We start from the raw sequence: 20,225 nt of genomic DNA on the forward strand, positions 1-20,225 counted from the left end.
TTCCTCTTCCTCCTATTTTAGGAAGACCTAGCAAGTACAAGTATGAGACTTATCATTATAATTTGGACAGCATACCTCTATACAGACTATATAGACTCTGAGATTTTAAAAAAGTATACAGAGTAAGTGTGGATGCAAGGGCACAATTTGAAATACAAAAGGATAGCCAATGTCCCTCTGTACAGCCAGATATTAGAATATTATACCCAGGACAGTGAAGCCTCTGCTGGGTATGAGTCACTGCTTTCATTAAGCTCACTAAATATAACCTCTGGGTTACATCAATTGTTTGAGGATTTAGAATCAAAGAAAATTTTTTGCCTTTGAAAAAATACATCAATACTGTATAAATATAATTGAATATGTATTGTACTGTGTATGTAATCAGGTGTAAAATATACGTGCTAAATGATGTCTAAAAATAAACATGCTATAGCTGTCAGTGAAGCGGTGGGAGGATTTATCTGAATGTACTGAGCCCACAGACAGGAGTTACACACAGTATGCGTGGGGTCCCCACAGTCCCGTACCCTGGGGGGGGGGGGGGGCATTAGTTGGACCCTGACTTAGGTAGCTAATTAGACGAACCTGGTTCGCTCGAAGATTCGCTCACCATACAAAAATGCAATATCCGGTAACAAGAACTGCACCCAGCTGTCATTCAAATAATGCAGGTAAAAATGTCAGATCAGGTAAATCACTGGATTCATTCCAGGAGCCGGCAGGAGTGGCAGATGCCCAAAAATCTGTTTCTGCCACTTCAGCCAGCATCATTAACTCATTCAGAAAACTTTTTAAAGTGATATTTAACTGGTTTTCTGTGTTATTCATGATAAACTACACAATTCACACAGCTGTGCCTGACTCCCCAAATCCCTGAGAAGAGTTACTGCCAGAACCCCCTTCCTGATCTCAGTCTTCATCAACCACCATGAAAGTGTTTTAAGAAGCCTTGCCACACCACCAGGCAAGCGCCTTGCCTGAGAAACCAAAGTGGTCCGCTCCCATAATCACCGTAATGATTTCATGGTAAGGAGTTCCGGTAAAAATGGTGAAAAGGTTATTTTAGATGTTAATTCTTTTCAAATTTAAAACTGTCTCAGGACGGACAACAGGACACCAACCCGCACTAAGAACGTGGTCTGTGGTCACTGTGCCTCGAGGGCTTATTTCAGCCATGGGGGAGGGGCGAAAGCGAGGTGGGCGGAGCCTCGAGGTGGTTGCGGTCCTCTGATTGGCTGCCCCCTCATCGCTGACTCCGCCCACAGGCCGAAGCTCACCACTCCGCTCCTTCGTGTGGGTCCGAGCGGCTAAATGCTCCGCCCTCCTGCTGACGTCTCCATGGACACCACGTCGCCCTGGCAACTAGAATCACCTTAAAAGCCGTGTGAAGAATCTGTCACTGAGACGGCCAGTTCTGTGTGACACAGCCAGACAGCGTACGCGATCCAGCGAATCTGCGCAGGTGATTTAGTCCCGATGACAGTCACTGAACAGAAACTTGGACAGAAAAGAAACTTTCCTATTGCTGCTTATATGTATGTAGGGTATTGCATCTATCTAGGCTATTCTATAGCACTGAATTCAAGGGAAATGGATGTATCAGCATTTTCTAACTTGAAAAATAGCAGTTAAACTAGAGCAAACGTTTGACTTCAGGACATGATGCACAGAAACAGAAGTGCAGAAAACATCAAAACTCAGTTTATGATGTTTACAGGACACTGCTTTTTACTGGCTACTCCCAGCTGCAAACTCCTAAAACTCACTTTTGAGGCACTGTTAAGGCACTGGACTAGCGCATGGAAGGGGCCCATGGTCTGGTATCAGTTAAGGCACGATACTAGTGCATGGATGGGCCTCTTCGTCTGGTACAGAATCTGAACTGTGTCAGTACTGACTGTGGCTGCTGTAACTGCACAAGTTGCTTCAGTCAATATCCGATTCCACTGCCATTGTGATGTACTGACCTCTTATCGAGTGTCACAGTTTTTAGTCCTAAAACCCGGAATTCGCATTTTTGAGCCACGGGTTGTTCTTTTGTTCATTCACCAGTGTGGACGCCCCGCCAAAGACGCTGGGTATCACTTTTTCGCACCGTCTCGGTAGCCGCGGATACGCTGGCGATACGTGAGCGAGTACGCAGCACCTGCTGGACCCACGCTAGCACTGCCCCGATTCAGCATGCCTGCTACACTGTACCTACATAGCACCCGCTGGATCCACGCTAGCACTGCCCCGATTCAGCATTCAGCCCCGATTCAGCATGGCTGCTACACTGTAGCTACATCCTGAACGCGAGAATGTAGCCTAGCTTTCATACAGTCTGCTGTGCATTTCCTGTTTCCCCCCCGATCCCTCAGTCACCGCCCGATTCAGGACAAGAGCAGCGATTTAGCCGCGCGGTCGCCACCGTGACTGAGCGAGCCGACGGCCAGACCGAGCGAGCCGACGGCCAGCATCCAGCGTCCCTGCTGTCAGATGTTCCCGTTTCTGCGTACAATCTCAAAGCCATTAAAACTCCACTCCAGCGCTAACACACAACGCTGGGGGCTAATTCATCTTCAGTTCAGTCTCACTGTGCTTATAATATTGCACTATCAATACGGCCAACATTACTACAGGCTAATAATAAAAAAACTGGGCACAGAAACGTTAGGCACAACCCACACAAATGCCGGTACGAAAACCAGGACACCCAAACACATTTCCTGTAACTACACAAACACTGGCGCCATCTTCACAGAAACAGTAGATTTTTGTTGAATGGTCAGATATTTGACTAAACCAAATTCTTAAGTAATGGTGTACATTCTTCACTGACAAAGTACATTAAAAATCTACAATTACCCATGCAAGAAGCTCAGCCCTGATGCGAAGGTGCATACGAACACAAACAGATACAAGTGTCATGGAGGTACACTGCATACATATTTCAGCCAAATGGTATTGCAGCAAACAATTATAAAGCCATTTGATGGGTTTGTCTGGCAGACCACATAATGCTGTGACAAAAATGAACAAAGAGTCTGTACAATCATGCTTTAGCGAGACTTACAAACAGGTATTGAGCAGGAATGATGACCGCCCTGCGTCCCTCCCCACCTGCGCTCACCTTGACTTAAAAATCCACCCGAGGCCTGGGATCGCGTCACTGCATTGCGGCTCGATATAAACTTTGAAACTCCGAGTAACAAATCCGTGCTTATTTTTTAAATGAATTTGTTCAGAACTTAGTTACACAAAGTTTGGAGTTTGGCGGGGCACAGAAACACGGGCGAATCGGCGGATCAAAGTGACGGCAATGCAGTGAAGACAGGCCGGGCGGCTGTGTACGGCTCTGCCCCGGGGGGTTCAGCGAGATGCAGAAAGGGAGATGGATGCACAGCGGGGCTGGGGGGTGACGATGGCGGCGCACACAGCTTCCCGCTGACGCACACGGTACAAGCGCGACAACACCAGAACATGAAAGAGTACCTGCGTCATTCTGACACCTCCTGCAGCTGCTGGTTTCTGTAGGGTTCAAATTAAACAGTTCACTGGGGGTGTCATGGAACGGAAAGATGTACAACATGTCACAGAGCAGAAGTTTTTATTAGTTTAATTACAAATAATGCTAATGCCACGATAATTCTGACACTGACTTCTGATTCTCCGTCCAGGCAGATTAAGCCCTAATCCAGAAGCATTTTCACTTTAAACCGTCTCCAGAAAAATCATTTCGAAAAACTCAATTTTTCTTGCGCATTTGTCGGACTTTAAATAACGTCCGGATAAAATGTTAAACTAGTAATGTTGCTTTCCCTTAGCTGCGAAATCCTCGGTTTATTGAAAAGTACTTAATTCTTCCGCGTTACCACAATCACGGAAATTACTATGGATATGAGCGCTGTTATTATATTTATTTGGAAGATTCGCCACGTTGCGCACAGAAGGCATAAAATAAAAAAAATGTACAAACCATGCATACATATGCAAGCTGTATTTACACACTGAAATCTTGATGTAATTCCTAAGAAGATTAATTTTGATTTTTTTTAGGGTAAAGTAGACAGTTTTGGGGGAAACCATGCACACTCCTGTAAATTACATTACATTACATTACATTATAGGCATTTAGCAGACGCTCTTATCCAGAGCGACGTACAACAAATGACAGGGGCAAGTGAACAGCATTTTAGTGTCTGCTTGTCTTTCACTGGGCTTTAGTTAGGGGATAGCCATTGAGTTGAGAAAAGGACCTCTGTGTCTTGGGGAGATATAGTCTCCGCCTGCCTCAGTATATCATCCGTTTCTATGTCCGTTGCTTTAGAAGATTACGGACTGAGCATGCTCCCGCTGTTGCCATGGCTTTGCGGGGCCCCCACACCGCACGCCAGCACTCCGAGCTAAATTGAGATGATTAGCGCAGAGAGACGCTTAGCGATCAGAGATGCCCATATGTTTTTATTTTTTGCTCTGTTTTAATCATCCAAAATTTACACATTAAAGCGGAATTGCACCATAAAATCAATTATTTGTGGTAAATTGGTCTGTCCCGTATTATTCACGGATAATAACGTCAAAATGCAACATTTACCACTTAATCACTTTGTAGATATTTGTTAACAATCCTGGAAAAATCGTGGGTCGCGTAGCCACGCCCACTCTTAACAGCCCAAAAAGCAACGCGTCTTTCTTCGTGTTGTGCGGGGAATTCTTTTTTCCTTCTTCACTCACAGTGCGCCGACACCTGCCCACAGAAAAACGGAAGCAAACAAGATGCTTTTTTCTTTTCCCCCTCCCCTTGATACAACCTTCCTTCACTCTGATGGAGGAGCTAGTCTCGGAAGCGCACCAGTCCCTACCTTTACCCTCGATTTAATACATATCTCCAGAGAAAAGCGCTGTCCTTCAGTTTATTCAATGGTTTTATGCTTTAACAGCCCACTTGTGCGTTACCCATAATTCCCGGTGAAGCATCACCAGCGCTGCGGACGGGACGTTCTGTGATTTCGACATTACGGCCCTTGGCATCGTTTCGAGGCCGAGCAGACTAACACAGAACAACACTGACGCGGAACCACGGACAGCGGATACTCGCCAAAGTGGAGCCGGGAGACGCATCAGCAGTCACAAAGCCGTCCAGCAGCTCTCTGAGCAGTACGCACATAACGGCATGCAGCTAGCCGGTCGCCAGGCTTATTTGGATCAGGCTGGAGCCCTAGCCGTTGGGGTTGTGGGGGTGTGGGGGATGCCTTTTATGAATTATTTATTTAAGCATTACGGACGCTTCAATGCAGGCGTTAAATGCGAGGATTTTCTAATGCACGTTACGAAATGTTTGGCAAGCTAAAGTGACAAATAACATCCTTCCTTTCAAAGCAAATAACAAAACTCACCCAAACTGTATGCGCTAGATGGGTAAAATGACTGACTGAATGATGACTTGAGCCATTAAACTCACAACCTGCACAGTCTGTTCCCTTTCATATTAGTCCAGTCCAGTGCACGCTACGGGCATAACAAATCAGCAGTAACGCTGCCACAGAATCTGAGTGATAAAGGAAAAAACCTCTCCATCTCTGACCATTACCACATGCATCAGACCCAAGATTGCAAGTGGACTACATATCATAATATATCATAACAATTCGGCTTGCTGTTTTTTGGTGAACTTTCAGAGACGTCTCCAATAAACTGCCCCATCGGAGCAGAAGGACACTAGGCACAGCAGGGTCTGAGAGAGAAACTGGGGAGCGTGGGAAGGAATCATGGCAGAGACAATAAGAAGCAGACTCAGGAGCGAGCGTCTCACTTCCACAACCTCCCCTCCCCACAGTCACCTTGCAGCTTGTTGCTACAATGAATCATAGAAAAATAATCAAATGCAAAATATAATTACAGATTCATACACTTATATAGCCAAGAGAACACGTTAATCATCGGCATTGCTGGTTCCAGGATGTGCAGCACAGTGGCGTGAGTATTTTTAGCTGTTAATAATAACCTATCAAACAAACAGGTCTGCGTCTGCTGCCAGATAAATGCAAAGAATCAGCCATTAAATCCACCTGTAATAAACTTCTCATAAGACTCTTTCAAAAACATTTTTTACAGCATGATTGTTATAACATTATGAAATAATGGTCATATCCTTAAAATGACTAATTATTTGGATCCATATTTGTGAAATTTTGTGAACTCATTCTTTGAGAATTAAAAACCAGTACATTTATGTGAGAGATGTACTCGGGCTTCTAAAGATCTGCGGTTCCTGGCTGCACTTTTACTGTGAAGTATGGGGGAACCCAAAATATGCCACCAGCACTGACCTGTTTAGAAAATCACGTCCAACAAGCAACAAGAACCTTGGGTTCTATATTCTATACACATTAAACATATTCTATCTTTCAAATATTCTCTATAATCCAAATGTATAGATACATTTGTGAATGTATAATATAAATGCACAGGCTAATCATGTTATGTACACACTATAAAGTATATACAGTGTATATTGGCTAGCATTAATCATTTTAACACATTACAATTACATCCTTGTTCAGTCATGACTGCTCATAATTATCATCAGAAAGGCTTTGTAATGAATTATTAGGACTTAAAAAGACATTACAATGGATGATGCTACTTCAACCAGGTCCTACTGTGCTGTGTGATTGCCACACGCTCACTGGTTGTTACTGTGTAGTGGTTTCTCAAAGCAAACTGTGAACGTACACATCTACACCAAGGTAAAACCGATTATCTACAATCAGCAAGCTACCCAGCTTATACTGCACATCCACTGCTAGCTGGCAAAACCTTCCTTTGTTCAGAGCACCATAAACACAGTGATACATTATTTTTACTTAGAAATAAGGAAACTTCATACAGGAGCTATAAATCGGCTCATGCCCCTGTACCTCCCCTGCAATGCCCTGTAAACAGATTGTTTTCTTTCCACCAAAATCATTCAAAAAAGGAGACACTGAATGGATTAAAAATATGGCAAAAAGTACATAGCACTGCTCAATCCCCACTACAGTAACCCCCAAACAAACCTAGATACACATTAAAACCCTGAGTCTTCCAGTGGTCTCAGTGAATCACACCCCCAGCCCCCGTCTGAGGTATCAGATGCCCTGTCTGTCCTGCCAATCAATCATTGTGGTTTCCTGGCAGCAGCAGGATGGGTGTTTAAAGCAACTTCGCCCTTCGATTTTGTGTGAGTGCCTCTTATGAGCCTCCTGACGGGGCTCTCTGAGTGCTTTCTGCCTGTCATCCCCTTTCAGCGGCACTCTCACCAGCACCAAATAAGCTTAGAGTCGCGTGAAACCGTTTCCCCGGTGCGTCCCTGTACTCCGGTCCCGGGTTTCTGATCGCGGAGGTCGTTCAGCGCCGCGCTCGGCCGCGGACAGCGAGACAGAGCCCGTCCGTCTCCAAGCGTCACTGCGGCAGGAGAGGGTTTCCACGGCGAGGAAACGGCCAATCTCAGATGCACCCATAAAAACAGCGATGGCACCGAACGGCCCGGCGGTAAAGATGAGAAACTTAACGAGCTCGGGCGAGACTGCCCTCTGATCTTGTAAAATGTAATTCAGTTCGGACTCCCTGTCAAGCAAGAGACACAACTTCGGCACTGGCACCAAAAAAAAAGAACTTTATGGCCACTAAAATGTTTGGTTTCAGAACATAAAACGCAATGTGCATGTGATAGCACAATACCAATATTTCCAATATTTTAAAGCAGAACCTTTGCTGAATTTTTTTTTTCCAGGTAAGGTGAACTGCCCATTTAACCTTTCTAACGGGACCGAGACGGGATTAGAGAGCTTCAGAATGTTTTCAGAGAGCTTCAGAATGTTCTGGAGTGGTGATGTCCGTGTCCTTATATCCACTGCACACAGAAATCTGCCGAGTCTTTCACTGCCTGTTTATCTTCAATCTCAAGCCACTTACAACTGAACTGAAATAATGCAAGGCACCTTCTCAAAATAAATAAATGAATAAAATTTATGTTACATATTGATTCTTGGTATTAATCTACAGTTCACACTCACAAATTTACAAGGGCAGGAAACTACAGGACGTTTAATTGTGGTTGGATGCATTTGAGAAGAGGACAGGATTCTCTTTTAAAGAATGGTGCAAGCAGTGATTATTTGTAGTATAGTCCTATAGTTTCTGTACAATGCCCTGCTTAACATATACTCAAATAATAAACAAGATTATATTTGAGACAAAGCCATTAGTTTAATGCAAAATAGCTAAACTTTGGTAAACAAACCTTATTTTAAATGTTGGAAAAATGATCAGAAATGACTTCAAACAAAATTGTTCCTTCCCGTTGATGTATGACGCACTCCAAATATGACTCATATTTTCATTTTTCATAAACTACTTCAAAGAAAGTTTTGCTGGACACACCCCCTTGTAATCAAATTAGCCTCACAGCTCCAGTGCTCTGTCAGGGTCATTAAATCACAGGTAGCTGCAGAGGGCATCGGTCCAGTCGTAAACCACCAACGCATTTCTCAATCGTAAACACATGAAACTGACAAGCGTGAGTAAATAAAACTTTAAAGCGTTTATAAATTCTCCACTGAACTCGGCTGACCGGCACACAGTCAAACAGCTCAGTGGAGAAATCTGACACCAGGGGTTCCAGCCGAACGTTAGCATCTTAAGCATTAGCATAATACACCTTTGACAGGTGAGGTGTGTAAGGTGCACAGGTCACCTCCGCTCAGTCCCAGGACGGGTTCGAGTCAGAAGCTGCACCTGAGGAAAGCGCCGAGTCTCACCTGCGGATTTGGGCGTGAACTTGTCCCGGTTGGCAGCACAGACGGCCAGGAGCCGGTACCCCAGGTCCAGGTCGAAACCCTGCTGGGCAGCAACCCGGCTGACCACCTGCAGAGAGAGCACACAGAATCTACACAAAGGCCCGATTTAATCCAGCAGCAATGCACCACTCTACACTTAACTCTGAGTACAGTACATGAGCAAACACTACACACACACACGCACACGCACACACGCACACACGCACTCACACGCTCACACACAAACATACACGCACTCACACGCACACTCACACTCGCACACTCGCTCACACATTCACACACAAACATACGCACACGCGCTCACACGCTCACACGCTCACACTCACACTCACACTCACACTCACACTCACACTCACACTCACACTCACACTCACACTCACACTCACACTCACACTCACACTCACACTCACACTCACACACACACACACACATACACACACACACACACACACACACACACACTACGGTTCATGGCCACCCTTGAGGGAAGCCTTGTCCCTGAGCTCCAGACTGTAAGCAGCCATGGCAGAGGCAGAGCAGCAGGCTATTTTAAGGCCTTATAAAACATGTATGAAACGGTTCCTCCTCCGTCAGTGGCCTCCTGTCGGAAAACTCCAACCCTCCATTCTGTCCCCTGCTCTCTTTTTTCATCCCTCCTTCTCTTCCAGGCCATTTTATGATGCAGGCGATTGCCCACCAGTCAGGCGGCACACGTTTCATTACCCATCATGCCCCGCTGCACTATTCTCGTGCCCCTTCTCCCGGGTTACAGATCACCACGGAGATGAGAAATGCTTAAGAAATAAATTATTCACACAGGAACTCCGAGACACACCCCCCCAGCTTTACCCCCCCCCCCCCCCCCCCCCCCAGCTCCCACCTACCGCACTCTGCCCCCCCCCGGCGAACCGGAGCACAGCGAGAGAGCGAGCGAGAGAGTGAGAGAGGGAGCTTACGGCCGAATCTCACGCCTCGCTGCACAGACCCCAAAAAGCAGATAATGGAGCTATTTTTACACCGGCCTCGGGACAGTCCTGCACTCCAGAGCACAGAGAGCCCGGAAGGTTCCGTGTAGCCGCTGTGAGGTCCTCACTTCGCCATTACGTTACTGGTTTCATAGCAGTATCTACGGCAATAACAATGCCGTATACATCCATATCTACACCAATAACACTGCCGTATACATTCATATCTACACCAATAACACTGCCGTATACATTCATAACTACACCAATAACACTGCCGTATACATTCATAACTACACCAATAACACTGCCGTATACATTCATATCTACACCAATAACACTGCCGTATACATTCATATCTACACCAATAACACTGCCGTGTACATTCATATCTACACCAATAACACTGCCGTGTACATTCATATCTACACCAATAACACTGCCGTATACATTCATATCTACACCAATAACACTGCCGTGTACATTCATATCTACACCAATAACACTGCCGTATACATCCATATCTACACCAATAACACTGCCGTATACATCCATATCTACACCAATAACACTGCCGTATACATTCATATCTACACCAATAAGACTGCCGTATACATTCATATCTACACCAATAACGCTGCCGTATACATTCATATCTACACCAATAACGCTGCCGTATACATCCATATCTACACCAATAACACTGCCGTATACATTCATATCTACACCAATAACACTGCCGTGTACATTCATATCTACACCAATAACACTGCCGTATACATTCATATCTACACCAATAACACTGCCGTATACATTCATATCTACACCAATAACGCTGCCGTATACATCCATATCTACACCAATAACACTGCCGTATACATTCATATCTACACCAATAACACTGCCGTATACATTCATATCTACACCAATAACACTGCCGTATACATTCATATCTACACCAATAACACTGCCGTGTACATTCATATCTACACCAATAACACTGCCGTATACATTCATATCTACACCAATAACACTGCCGTATACATTCATATCTACACCAATAACACTGCCGTATACATTCATATCTACACCAATAACACTGCCGTATACATTCATATCTACACCAATAACACTGCCGTATACATTCATATCTACACCAATAACACTGCCGTGTACATTCATATCTACACCAATAACACTGCCGTGTACATTCATATCTACACCAATAACACTGCCGTATACATCCATATCTACACCAATAACACTGCCGTATACATCCATATCTACACCAATAACACTGCCGTATACATTCATATCTACACCAATAACACTGCCGTATACATTCATATCTACACCAATAACACTGCCGTATACATCCATATCTACACCAATAACACTGCCGTATACATTCATATCTACACCAATAACACTGCCGTATACATCCATATCTACACCAATAACACTGCCGTATACATTCATATCTACACCAATAACACTGCCGTATACATCCATATCTACACCAATAACACTGCCGTATACATCCATATCTACACCAATAACACTGCCGTATACATCCATATCTACACCAATAACACTGCCGTATACATCCATATCTACACCAATAACACTGCCGTATACATTCATACGCAGCGAGTCCACGAGCTCTCCGGAGTGAAGAGGGAAGAGGAGGTGCTAATGAAGCCTCACCGCTCCCTGGAGGAGTAATAAATCATAATTAAGAGACAGAGAGAGCTCTGACCTTCCTTCCCCATCATCTGCAGGAGAACCCTCTCACCCCACTGGCGTTAAGCGTGCGTGTGTTCAGGGGAAACTACTGAACACACCATGCATTCCAGCGGTGACCTCTTTCTCCACTGACAGATTTTTCTGTCCGACGCAGGAAAACACAGCCCTGCAGTATCTCTGCAGTGAGTACTGACCATCACCATCGCTGTGTTTTAGTGGAATGCACTGACTACATTTTTTGAGACTTACGAAAGAACTGAATAATCTACCTCACAGTAAAACGTTTAGTGTTAAAGCAACTCTTACTGAGCACCATTGGTCACTATTTGACTCATACAGCACGTACTCTCTCAGTTAAATTAACACTGGACATATTATAGCGCACGGCAAATTTCAAATGAAAAAAAACTGCATGCAGGAGGATGCAAGAAAAAAAAACAAATTTTTTTGTATCAGTTTTACATTTGGAGGGAAATATTTCAGCTATTTGATTGTTGCAACTTCAGTAACTGACGGTGCCAAGCTGAGGGCCTCAGCCAGCAGGGCAATCCCCTGCCAACCAGAGACAGAGCCCAGAACACGGCCCAGCGCTCAAATAAAACCACAAGATTATTTACCAGACAGGAGAGGATCACTGAGCAAATGAGCAGACGCAAACACGCTTAAGCTTCTTTCCAAAAAGACTTTAAGAACAGAGTACGTGAGTACTGGTGAGTACAACTCACCAATAAATAAAGAAAAAGGACCACGCTGTCATACTACAAGCATCAGAGAGAGGACAGCGTAATTAAACAGGTCCCCGGCCCCGGCCCCGACCCCGCCCCCGCCCCTGCCCGGCCCTGCCCCCAGCCCCGCCCCCGACCCCGGCCCGGCCCCGCCCTCCTCACCGTCAGGCAGCCCATCAGGCTCTGCTCGAAGGGCCGCTGGAAGGCCCGCGGGTCGCCGCACCAGTCCAGCAGCTCCGTCGCCGCCGTCTGGAAATTCGCCGGATTCTGCAAGTGCTGCAAAGACAGAAACGCAAGGAGTTGGGCGTGAAACCTAAAGGTCAGAGGTCACAAACTCTCCTAATGCCTCACATTCAGCGCGGTGCTCCCTTTGAGCCAGAAGAGAGCCAGTTCAGCTGGACGCATGGTAATAGGCGTCGGTCAGAGTCCCTTGTTAGATTAAAAACAGACTAATAAGCTTCACTGCGGCAATAATTGGAAATAATACGGGGGCAGTAAGGTGCCACTCCTCATAACCCAGCGATGTAACGTTTCCCCTCCATCGCTACGGAGACGTCAGACAGCCCCAACAACGCGTCACTGTGTTTAACCTCTAACACAGCCGCCTGGCCCCCTGGTCCCCCTCTCTGATTGGCTGATATGGAATTGGATTTTATCATAACTGTGTAGATCTTGAGTAAAAGCCAGCAACCACACTGATCCGTACTTCTCTCATGACTACCAGCCGAATCTAAGCAGCGCTGGACTTAGTTAGTAGTTGGATGGAAGACATGGCAAAACTAGGTTGCTGCTGCTGGAAGAGGTGCCGGTTGGTCAGTAGGGGGCAGTCATACACCTGGCCACCTAATCCCCTTCATCTGAATGCAACCTCTTGCATTTCCTACCCACAGATTCCACAGGAGTGATTTTGCAGATTCACTAAACACAGTTTTTTAAAAAAAATTTTATTAAATGACAGACAGAAAAACTGAATGACTGACAGAAAAACAGACAGACAGACAATAAAGACTGACTGACAGACAGACAAACTGACTGACTGACTGACTGACGGAAAAACAGACAGACAGACAATAAAGACTGACTGACTGACTGACTGACGGAAAAACAGACAGACAGACAATAAAGACTGACTGACAGACAGACAAACAGACAGGCAGACAGACAGAGAGACAGATAGACTGACAGACACAGACAGACAGACTGCCAGCCTGCCTGCTCTTTCCATGTGTGCCAGTTCCAGAGTGCCAGGCATGTGCGAGACAGACAGGAACTGGCAAGGAAGACGCTGGCGCTGCCACAGCACAGATGTGCCTGATTCAGTGCCCAAAACCAGACCACCAGCCAATAGGCAAGGAAAATGAAAAAGGAGAAAATAATAATTATCAGCTTCTATTCATCAGTAATTTGTTTTTTCTACAGCGTATATTTGTTTTGTTCATATCATCTTAAATTGTTTTGAAATGTCTGTTTATGCACACCTGCAAAACCGCACAGCACCGATAACAGCACCGCACAGCACCGATAACAACACTGCACAGCACCGATAACAACACCGCACAGCACCGATAACAGCACCGATAACAACACCACACAGCACCGATAACACCGCACAGCACCGATAACATCACAGCACCGATAACAACACCGCACAGCACCAATAACAACACCACACAGCACCGATAACAACACCGCACAGCACCGATAACATCACAGCACCGATAACAACACCGCACAGCACCGATAACAGCACCGCACAGCACCGATAACAGCACCGCACAGCACCGATAACAACACCGCACAGCACCGATAACACTGCACAGCACCGATAACAACACCACACAGCACCGATAACAACACCGCACAGCACCTATAACAACACCGCACAGCACCGATAACAACACCGATAACAGCACCACACAGCACCGATAACAACACCGCACAGCACCGATAACAGCACCGCACAGCACCGATAACAACACCGCACAGCACCGATAACAGCACCGCACAGCACCAATAACAACACCGCACAGCACCGATAACAACACCGCACAGCACCGATAACAACACCGCACAGCACCGATAACAACACCGCACAGCACCGATAACAACACAGCACAGCACCGATAACAGCACAGCACCGATAACAACACCACACAGCACCGATAACAGCACAGCACAGCACCGATAACAACACCGCACAGCACCGATAACAACACCGCACAGCACCGATAACAACACCGATAACAACACCGCATAGCACCGATAACACCACACAGCACTGCCGTTAATACAGCCTCTCGGCCTCAGGACACAGAGCAGGACAGCAGTGCGGCACAGCAGACATGGACCTGGACTGGGCTGCAGGTTCAAATCCTGCGCGAGACAATGCAGCCGTCCTCCAAACCAAGCTGCTTCAGTGACGATACAGATATAAATGAATAATACACAGAAGGTGTTTTTTCAGAGCTGATGAATGAAAAGTAGTTTAACACACAGAGCGGAGAGCCCAGCAATGTCTCGCTGTGTTTTAACGCCGCTGTTCTGTGAGCTGCTTCATGTCTTAAGTTTCTGGAGCACATTATTTGCACAGAAAGTCCGTCTGCCATAAATCTGCCGCTCTGCTTCATCCCCGTTTGTCAGCTGACAAAGAAATCTAATTTGACAGCCAGTCATTTCATCTGTTCAAGTAGACCGCATTCCTATTATAGAAACAAACGCTCCCATTATAGGTACGCACAATGCATATTCAGCCCATGGAAGTGAAGTGTCCTGTCTTTAGAGAATATTAAAAACAGAGGAACCATTCTTCTGGAATGGAAAGGGTAATTTTGGTTAAGATTTCGACATGACAATCTTCAATAAAAACCAGCTGCTGGATCAGACTGTAATATTTCCTTAATTATTTTAATCTCTTTCATATTCTACACTGTTGAAGATGAGAGTTAATTCTGAATCCTCCTGGGATTTCTATAGCATTTCAATAGGCAGAAGCACAAGTAGTATTCCTTACAAACAGCAACGTTCCCAAAGACAACCACTCGATTGTTGGGGATATTTGCTATATCATTCAAATCCCCACTGTCAGCATTCACTTGCAATCAGGGCTTCTAGTATCTTTGTGAAAAGGTAAGAATCTCAGCTCTACATTAACTAAATTCAGGGGAATAAAATACAGACTATAAAGTTTCTGAGAAACTTTAAGAATCAGTCAGTGGAAGCTCTGAAATTGATAAAGTAATACGCTGCGAGAATACAGTCGAGAGACAGATTCAACATGGCAGCCAGCTGCACACAGTCTATGCCATGCCAAACAACGCATTTCAAAATGCACTTAAAACTTCCGCTTGAAAAACATGAACTCAAAATGCAGAGAATATGAAATTTAAAATTTTATGTTTATATTCCACAGTTGCTTTTTTGTGGCCTTTGTTTACAGAGACACAACAGAGCAGTGCATTATGGGATACTGGCTCCTGGTTTCAACGTCTCCCTATTTTTAAGGGGCGCAGACTCCTCCTGGTACCCAGCAGTGTGGTTCTCATGTTCATTGATATGCGTTAATGGATTTGCATTCAACCAAATGCCTCGGATTCAAATCAAATCAGCGACTGTTAAGACCGTTGGAAAGCCGGCAATCCCATGGTGCATTGCTCCATTGTATTTATCAACAAAGACCTCAGCCTTTTTGAATGCAAATGACAAAAAGTGAGCAATTTTGAACCAGTAACCAAAGGAGAGGTATTCTTCATTTACAACGGGATTGACTCATATATATATAATATATGTATGTATTTTTTAAGCTTTTCTAGTTTTTAACTTGTCGTTTCCAGGAATGATTATTCATTCAGTATTTGGCATATTTTCAGAGAATGACCGTTTCAGTTTCTGATGGGACAGTACCCGTCCCACACTGGAGGTTCCGTTTCAGAAAACCACGTTTCGGGTTCTGGTGCGGGGACGTTCAGAGGGACGCAGAGGGAAAGGTCCACAGGACGGGCACAGTGGGACGGGCACAGCGGGATGGGCACAGCGGGATGGGCACAGCGGGACGGGCGCAGCGGGACGGGCGTGGTCTCTCACCTGTCGGATGCACAGCAGCCGGTCGTTGGTCTGCTGAATGTGCCGGTCCATTGACTGCAGAGAGCTCATGTTGACGGTCTCTCCTCCTTTTCTACCGGAAAGCCATTAAAGGAGTGGAATCTGGAAGACAGAGAGAGAGAAAGAGAGGATTAAAAGAGAGGCCGTCCTTTGCAGTCTACCCAGTCCTTTCACAGCCACAGGTGTTCTGAGAGTGATGCTGGAGCACTGGAGTCTGACTCCAGGTCTACCCGATCACGCTCAGGTGAGGTCTACCTGATCACACTCAGGTGAGGTCTACCCGATCACACTCAGGTAAGGTCTGCCCGATCACACTCAGGTGAGGTCTACCCGATCACACTCAGGTAAGGTCTACCCGATCGCGCTCAGGTGAGGTCTACCAGATCACACTCAGGTGAGGTCTACCTGATCACACTCAGGTAAGGTCTGCCCAATCACACTCAGGTGAGGTCTACCAGATCACACTCAGGTAAGGTCTGCCCGATCACACTCAGGTAAGGTCTGCCCGATCACGCTCAGGTAAGGTCTACCCGATCGCGCTCAGGTAAGGCCCCCCCCCCCCCGCCCTCACTGGAGATTTACCACCCAAGTTCACCAAGGGCTCGATTCCACACTGCACTCTCTAAAAGGCTGATTGTGAAACCTGAATTAATTAGATCTTGCAGCCAAGGTCAAAATAACATGATATTAAGAATTTTTCACCATTCTTCTCCATTCCAGAATAACAGAGGGTCACTCTGTGAAGCCGTGCTGGGCCCCATTTACCAGCCTGCTGCTTGTCCAGAGAGGAGTTACACCCCCCCCCCGGCAGGGTGAGTACCAGCCCTCCCTACATTTGTTCATATGAGTTTCATTAACCTGAGGAATTCCCTTTGATGTTTGGGGAGGGGGGCAGAGAGGAAGTCAGTGCGTACTGATCACTATCAGGCCAGACAGGATGGAGCAGCGTAGCGTCCTGAGGACTGCGAGCAGGTGACCTGCAGCCAACGTATCAGTCTCACTCTCACGTGCCATATACCAAAAACTCACCACTCATTGGCTGAAATGCATCAGAGCAGGGTTATACACCCAGCCCAGGGCAGGAGAAACAAAATATACTACAAGTTTAAAGCACACAAATCTCCCAAACAAAAGACACCCTTTCCACAGGATTTGACCCGCAAAACTATTTCACACAGTAATAACCATTATCCAAGCCTTGCACCTCGGAGTGAATTAAATAAATAGGAAATTAACAGGAAATTGGTCATGTTCGTTTACAAAGTCTGTGTCATTACTTGTGACATGATTTAATTTGAAGTAGACGGCTCTGGACATAAGGTGGCACAGCGGTGTCAAAGAGGCCGGCCCAACAGCCAACAACGAATCAAGAGATTACTGACAACTCAATGACTCACGAGATCGCCTGCCAGCCTCAGAGAATTACTGCCAAGTTCAAAAAAAAAAAGAAAAAAAAGTTGTACGCACAGCGTATCCACTATCAGGAGGCAGGAGCGCTATGCCTCACACTCAAGGTTATCAATTTGTGCTTCAGAGAGCTGATTTATGGCCGTACCCAATGACAAATAAACATCCCACAGAGCGCACTCCTGGGGTAATTTATAGCGCCCTGCAGTTTTGGGGAGAAGGGCGTCGGGGTGAATGGAAGGGAAGTGAAGGCCGAGCCTCCCGCTGCTCAGCGCTGGAATTTATCACCGTGAGCGCCACGGAAACCGCCCAGCAGGGGGCGCAAGAGGAGCATGAGGAGCGGGTACCGTGGAAACCGCCCAACAGGAGGAGCGTGAGGAGTGTGAGGAGCAGGAGGAGCAGGCACGGTGGAAACCACTCAACAGGGGGCGCAGGAGGAGCGTGACGAGTGTGAGAAGCGTGAAGAAGAGCGTGAGGAGGAGCGTGTGAGGAGCAGGTGCTGTGGAAACCACCCAACAGGGGGCGCAGGAGGAGCGTGAGAAGCGTGAAGAAGAGCGTGAGGAGGAGCGTGTGAGGAGCAGGTGCTGTGGAAACCACCCAACAGGAGGTGCGTGAGGCTCCGCGCACAGCTGCTGTACCATGGGCTCCAGCTGTCAATCAAAGCACAGACCCCTTCTGACAGCGGTAACCGAGGGTGCTCAGGCGCGTTCAAAACACCATTTCCCAGGATTCTTTAGGATCATGAGACAACCCCACCACCGCCGGAGACACACCTGATTACCAGATAGAGGGACTGAGACCTGAGGCCGAGAGCTTAACTGCACCCAACCTGTTCTGGGACGGGAACACTTGAGGCACGGTGGGAGAATAATCAGCCTAAACGCTGGACTGGGGGTGCAGTCGCGGTTTTTCGTTGCGGGTGCAGGGCAGCGATGGGACCCCAGTGCTCCTGACTTGTGGGAACTGCCCTGTGGGTTTGGATGTGGGTTTGGACGGCTTGTTAAGACCCAAGAAAGACAGGATGATGGGTTTGTGTTCATGCAGAACTTGAGAAGGGAAAAAAAAAAAAAAGATTAGAGGGGCACACCAGACTGGCTTCGAAAAAGAAATCAAATCAAGCAGCCAGACGTTCATTAAAGTGTCTCAGGCCAGCATTCAGGAAAATAATTACACTTCCACACTGATGTCATTCTCTAACTGCTGACACTGAAATAGGATAAAACCCTTTATTGGAGAACATGGCATTCATAAATTAGCCGCGTCAAAGATATTTTCACAAAGCAGTGCGTAGTAGGGGGCCGCAGGGTGAAACAGACTCGTCATAATCGAGCCAATACCCCAATGATTTACCCCAGAGATTTGCCCCAGTGATTCACCCCAGCCCCAGCCATAGGGCCCTGCTCATTAAAGCAGGTCCACTGTGCACCTGCCGAGGCCATCGGCCCAGAACCCAGAGACTGGTTTCACCTTCCAGCCCAGCCGAGACACGCACGCATGTTCCGAGCTCCACCTCTAGATGGCGCAGTTACGTACCGTGACTGCAAACAAACAGACAAAGATCTGAACTCAACCTGTTCATACATCAGAGCAAACCTGTGTCCTATCTGGGTGAATAAGAGGAGATTTGCGAACCAAAAACAGTGGTACAGGCCAAGGAGAGCCCCTGATGTTACCTGGCCCGGGACTAGCCAGCCAGCTAAATGTGTGCTGTCCCAGACAAATGAACTTCATAAAATAAAATGTGTGTGCACGTGCGACTATGGGAGAGAGTCTATGAGACTGCACCTGAAGCAGACGGTTTAGGTGGACAAAGAGCTCAGCACCGAGCAGCCAGTCACACACGGAGATAAGACAGAAGCTCTACCAGTGAGAGAAACCTGACACACGCTCCCGGCCATCACGATCTTCATCCACACACCCCCCCATCTCCCCCAGGACTGCCGGTCGGACGCTTCATATTCAGGGTCTGGGGTCTAATAGCCGCTAAACGTGCCAGCCTGTGACTGGGGGCATCTAGCCTTCAGCTTGTTCATGCGGCAGCCTGCTCCTCCTCCTCCTCCTCTTCCTCAGCGCAGAGTCACAGAACGCGGCGCCCGGTCAAACAGCCAGCTTTAACGCGCTGACGCTCGGGAGCGATTCCCCGAGTGCGAGGAGGCGGGGCTAAACCAGGCCGTACGCTGGCGGCAAGAAACGCTGTTTGGGGTTTGGGCGGGACGGACCCAAACCCCAAACAGGACTCCGGGGAAGGCTGAGGAACTTAGCCCTGATGGGTGAGACCCTGCTGTGTCCCACATGTGCGGTCAGGGCTACGGGAGCCAGTCTGCACACACGGCCCGCACGTCAGCACATCTCTCAGATTTATAATTAATCTGACAGAAATCATTCCCCGGACACTACTGTAGTTCAGCACCTGAACTTGGACAGATGCATTTTAAAACACAGACTGTTTCCCCCACCTG

General features: G+C 46.8%; 1 protein-coding gene across 4 annotated transcripts in view; it reads right to left on the minus strand.

Annotated features, from left to right (window-relative positions):
* LOC118218032 (zinc finger MIZ domain-containing protein 1-like) overlaps positions 1-20,225 on the minus strand; it is a 71,915-nt gene that overhangs the window by 17,549 nt on the left and 34,141 nt on the right. For 2 of the 4 annotated variants that reach the window (XM_035400370.1, XM_035400369.1), the window contains exons 3-6: positions 16,342-16,461; positions 12,424-12,537; positions 8,787-8,892; positions 3,478-3,513 (exon numbers count right to left, since the gene is read on the minus strand). In XM_035400370.1, the coding sequence (XP_035256261.1) occupies positions 3,478-3,513; positions 8,787-8,892; positions 12,424-12,537; positions 16,342-16,410 (325 nt within the window). In that variant the 5' untranslated portion in view covers positions 16,411-16,461. The remainder of the gene's footprint in view (positions 1-3,477; positions 3,514-8,786; positions 8,893-12,423; positions 12,538-16,341; positions 16,462-20,225) is intronic. The other 2 variants (XM_035400372.1, XM_035400371.1) reach the window with 1 other exon arrangement.

The sequence above is a fragment of the Anguilla anguilla genome, chromosome 18 (genome assembly GCF_013347855.1).
Source record: "Anguilla anguilla isolate fAngAng1 chromosome 18, fAngAng1.pri, whole genome shotgun sequence".
Lineage (NCBI taxonomy): Eukaryota > Metazoa > Chordata > Actinopteri > Anguilliformes > Anguillidae > Anguilla > Anguilla anguilla.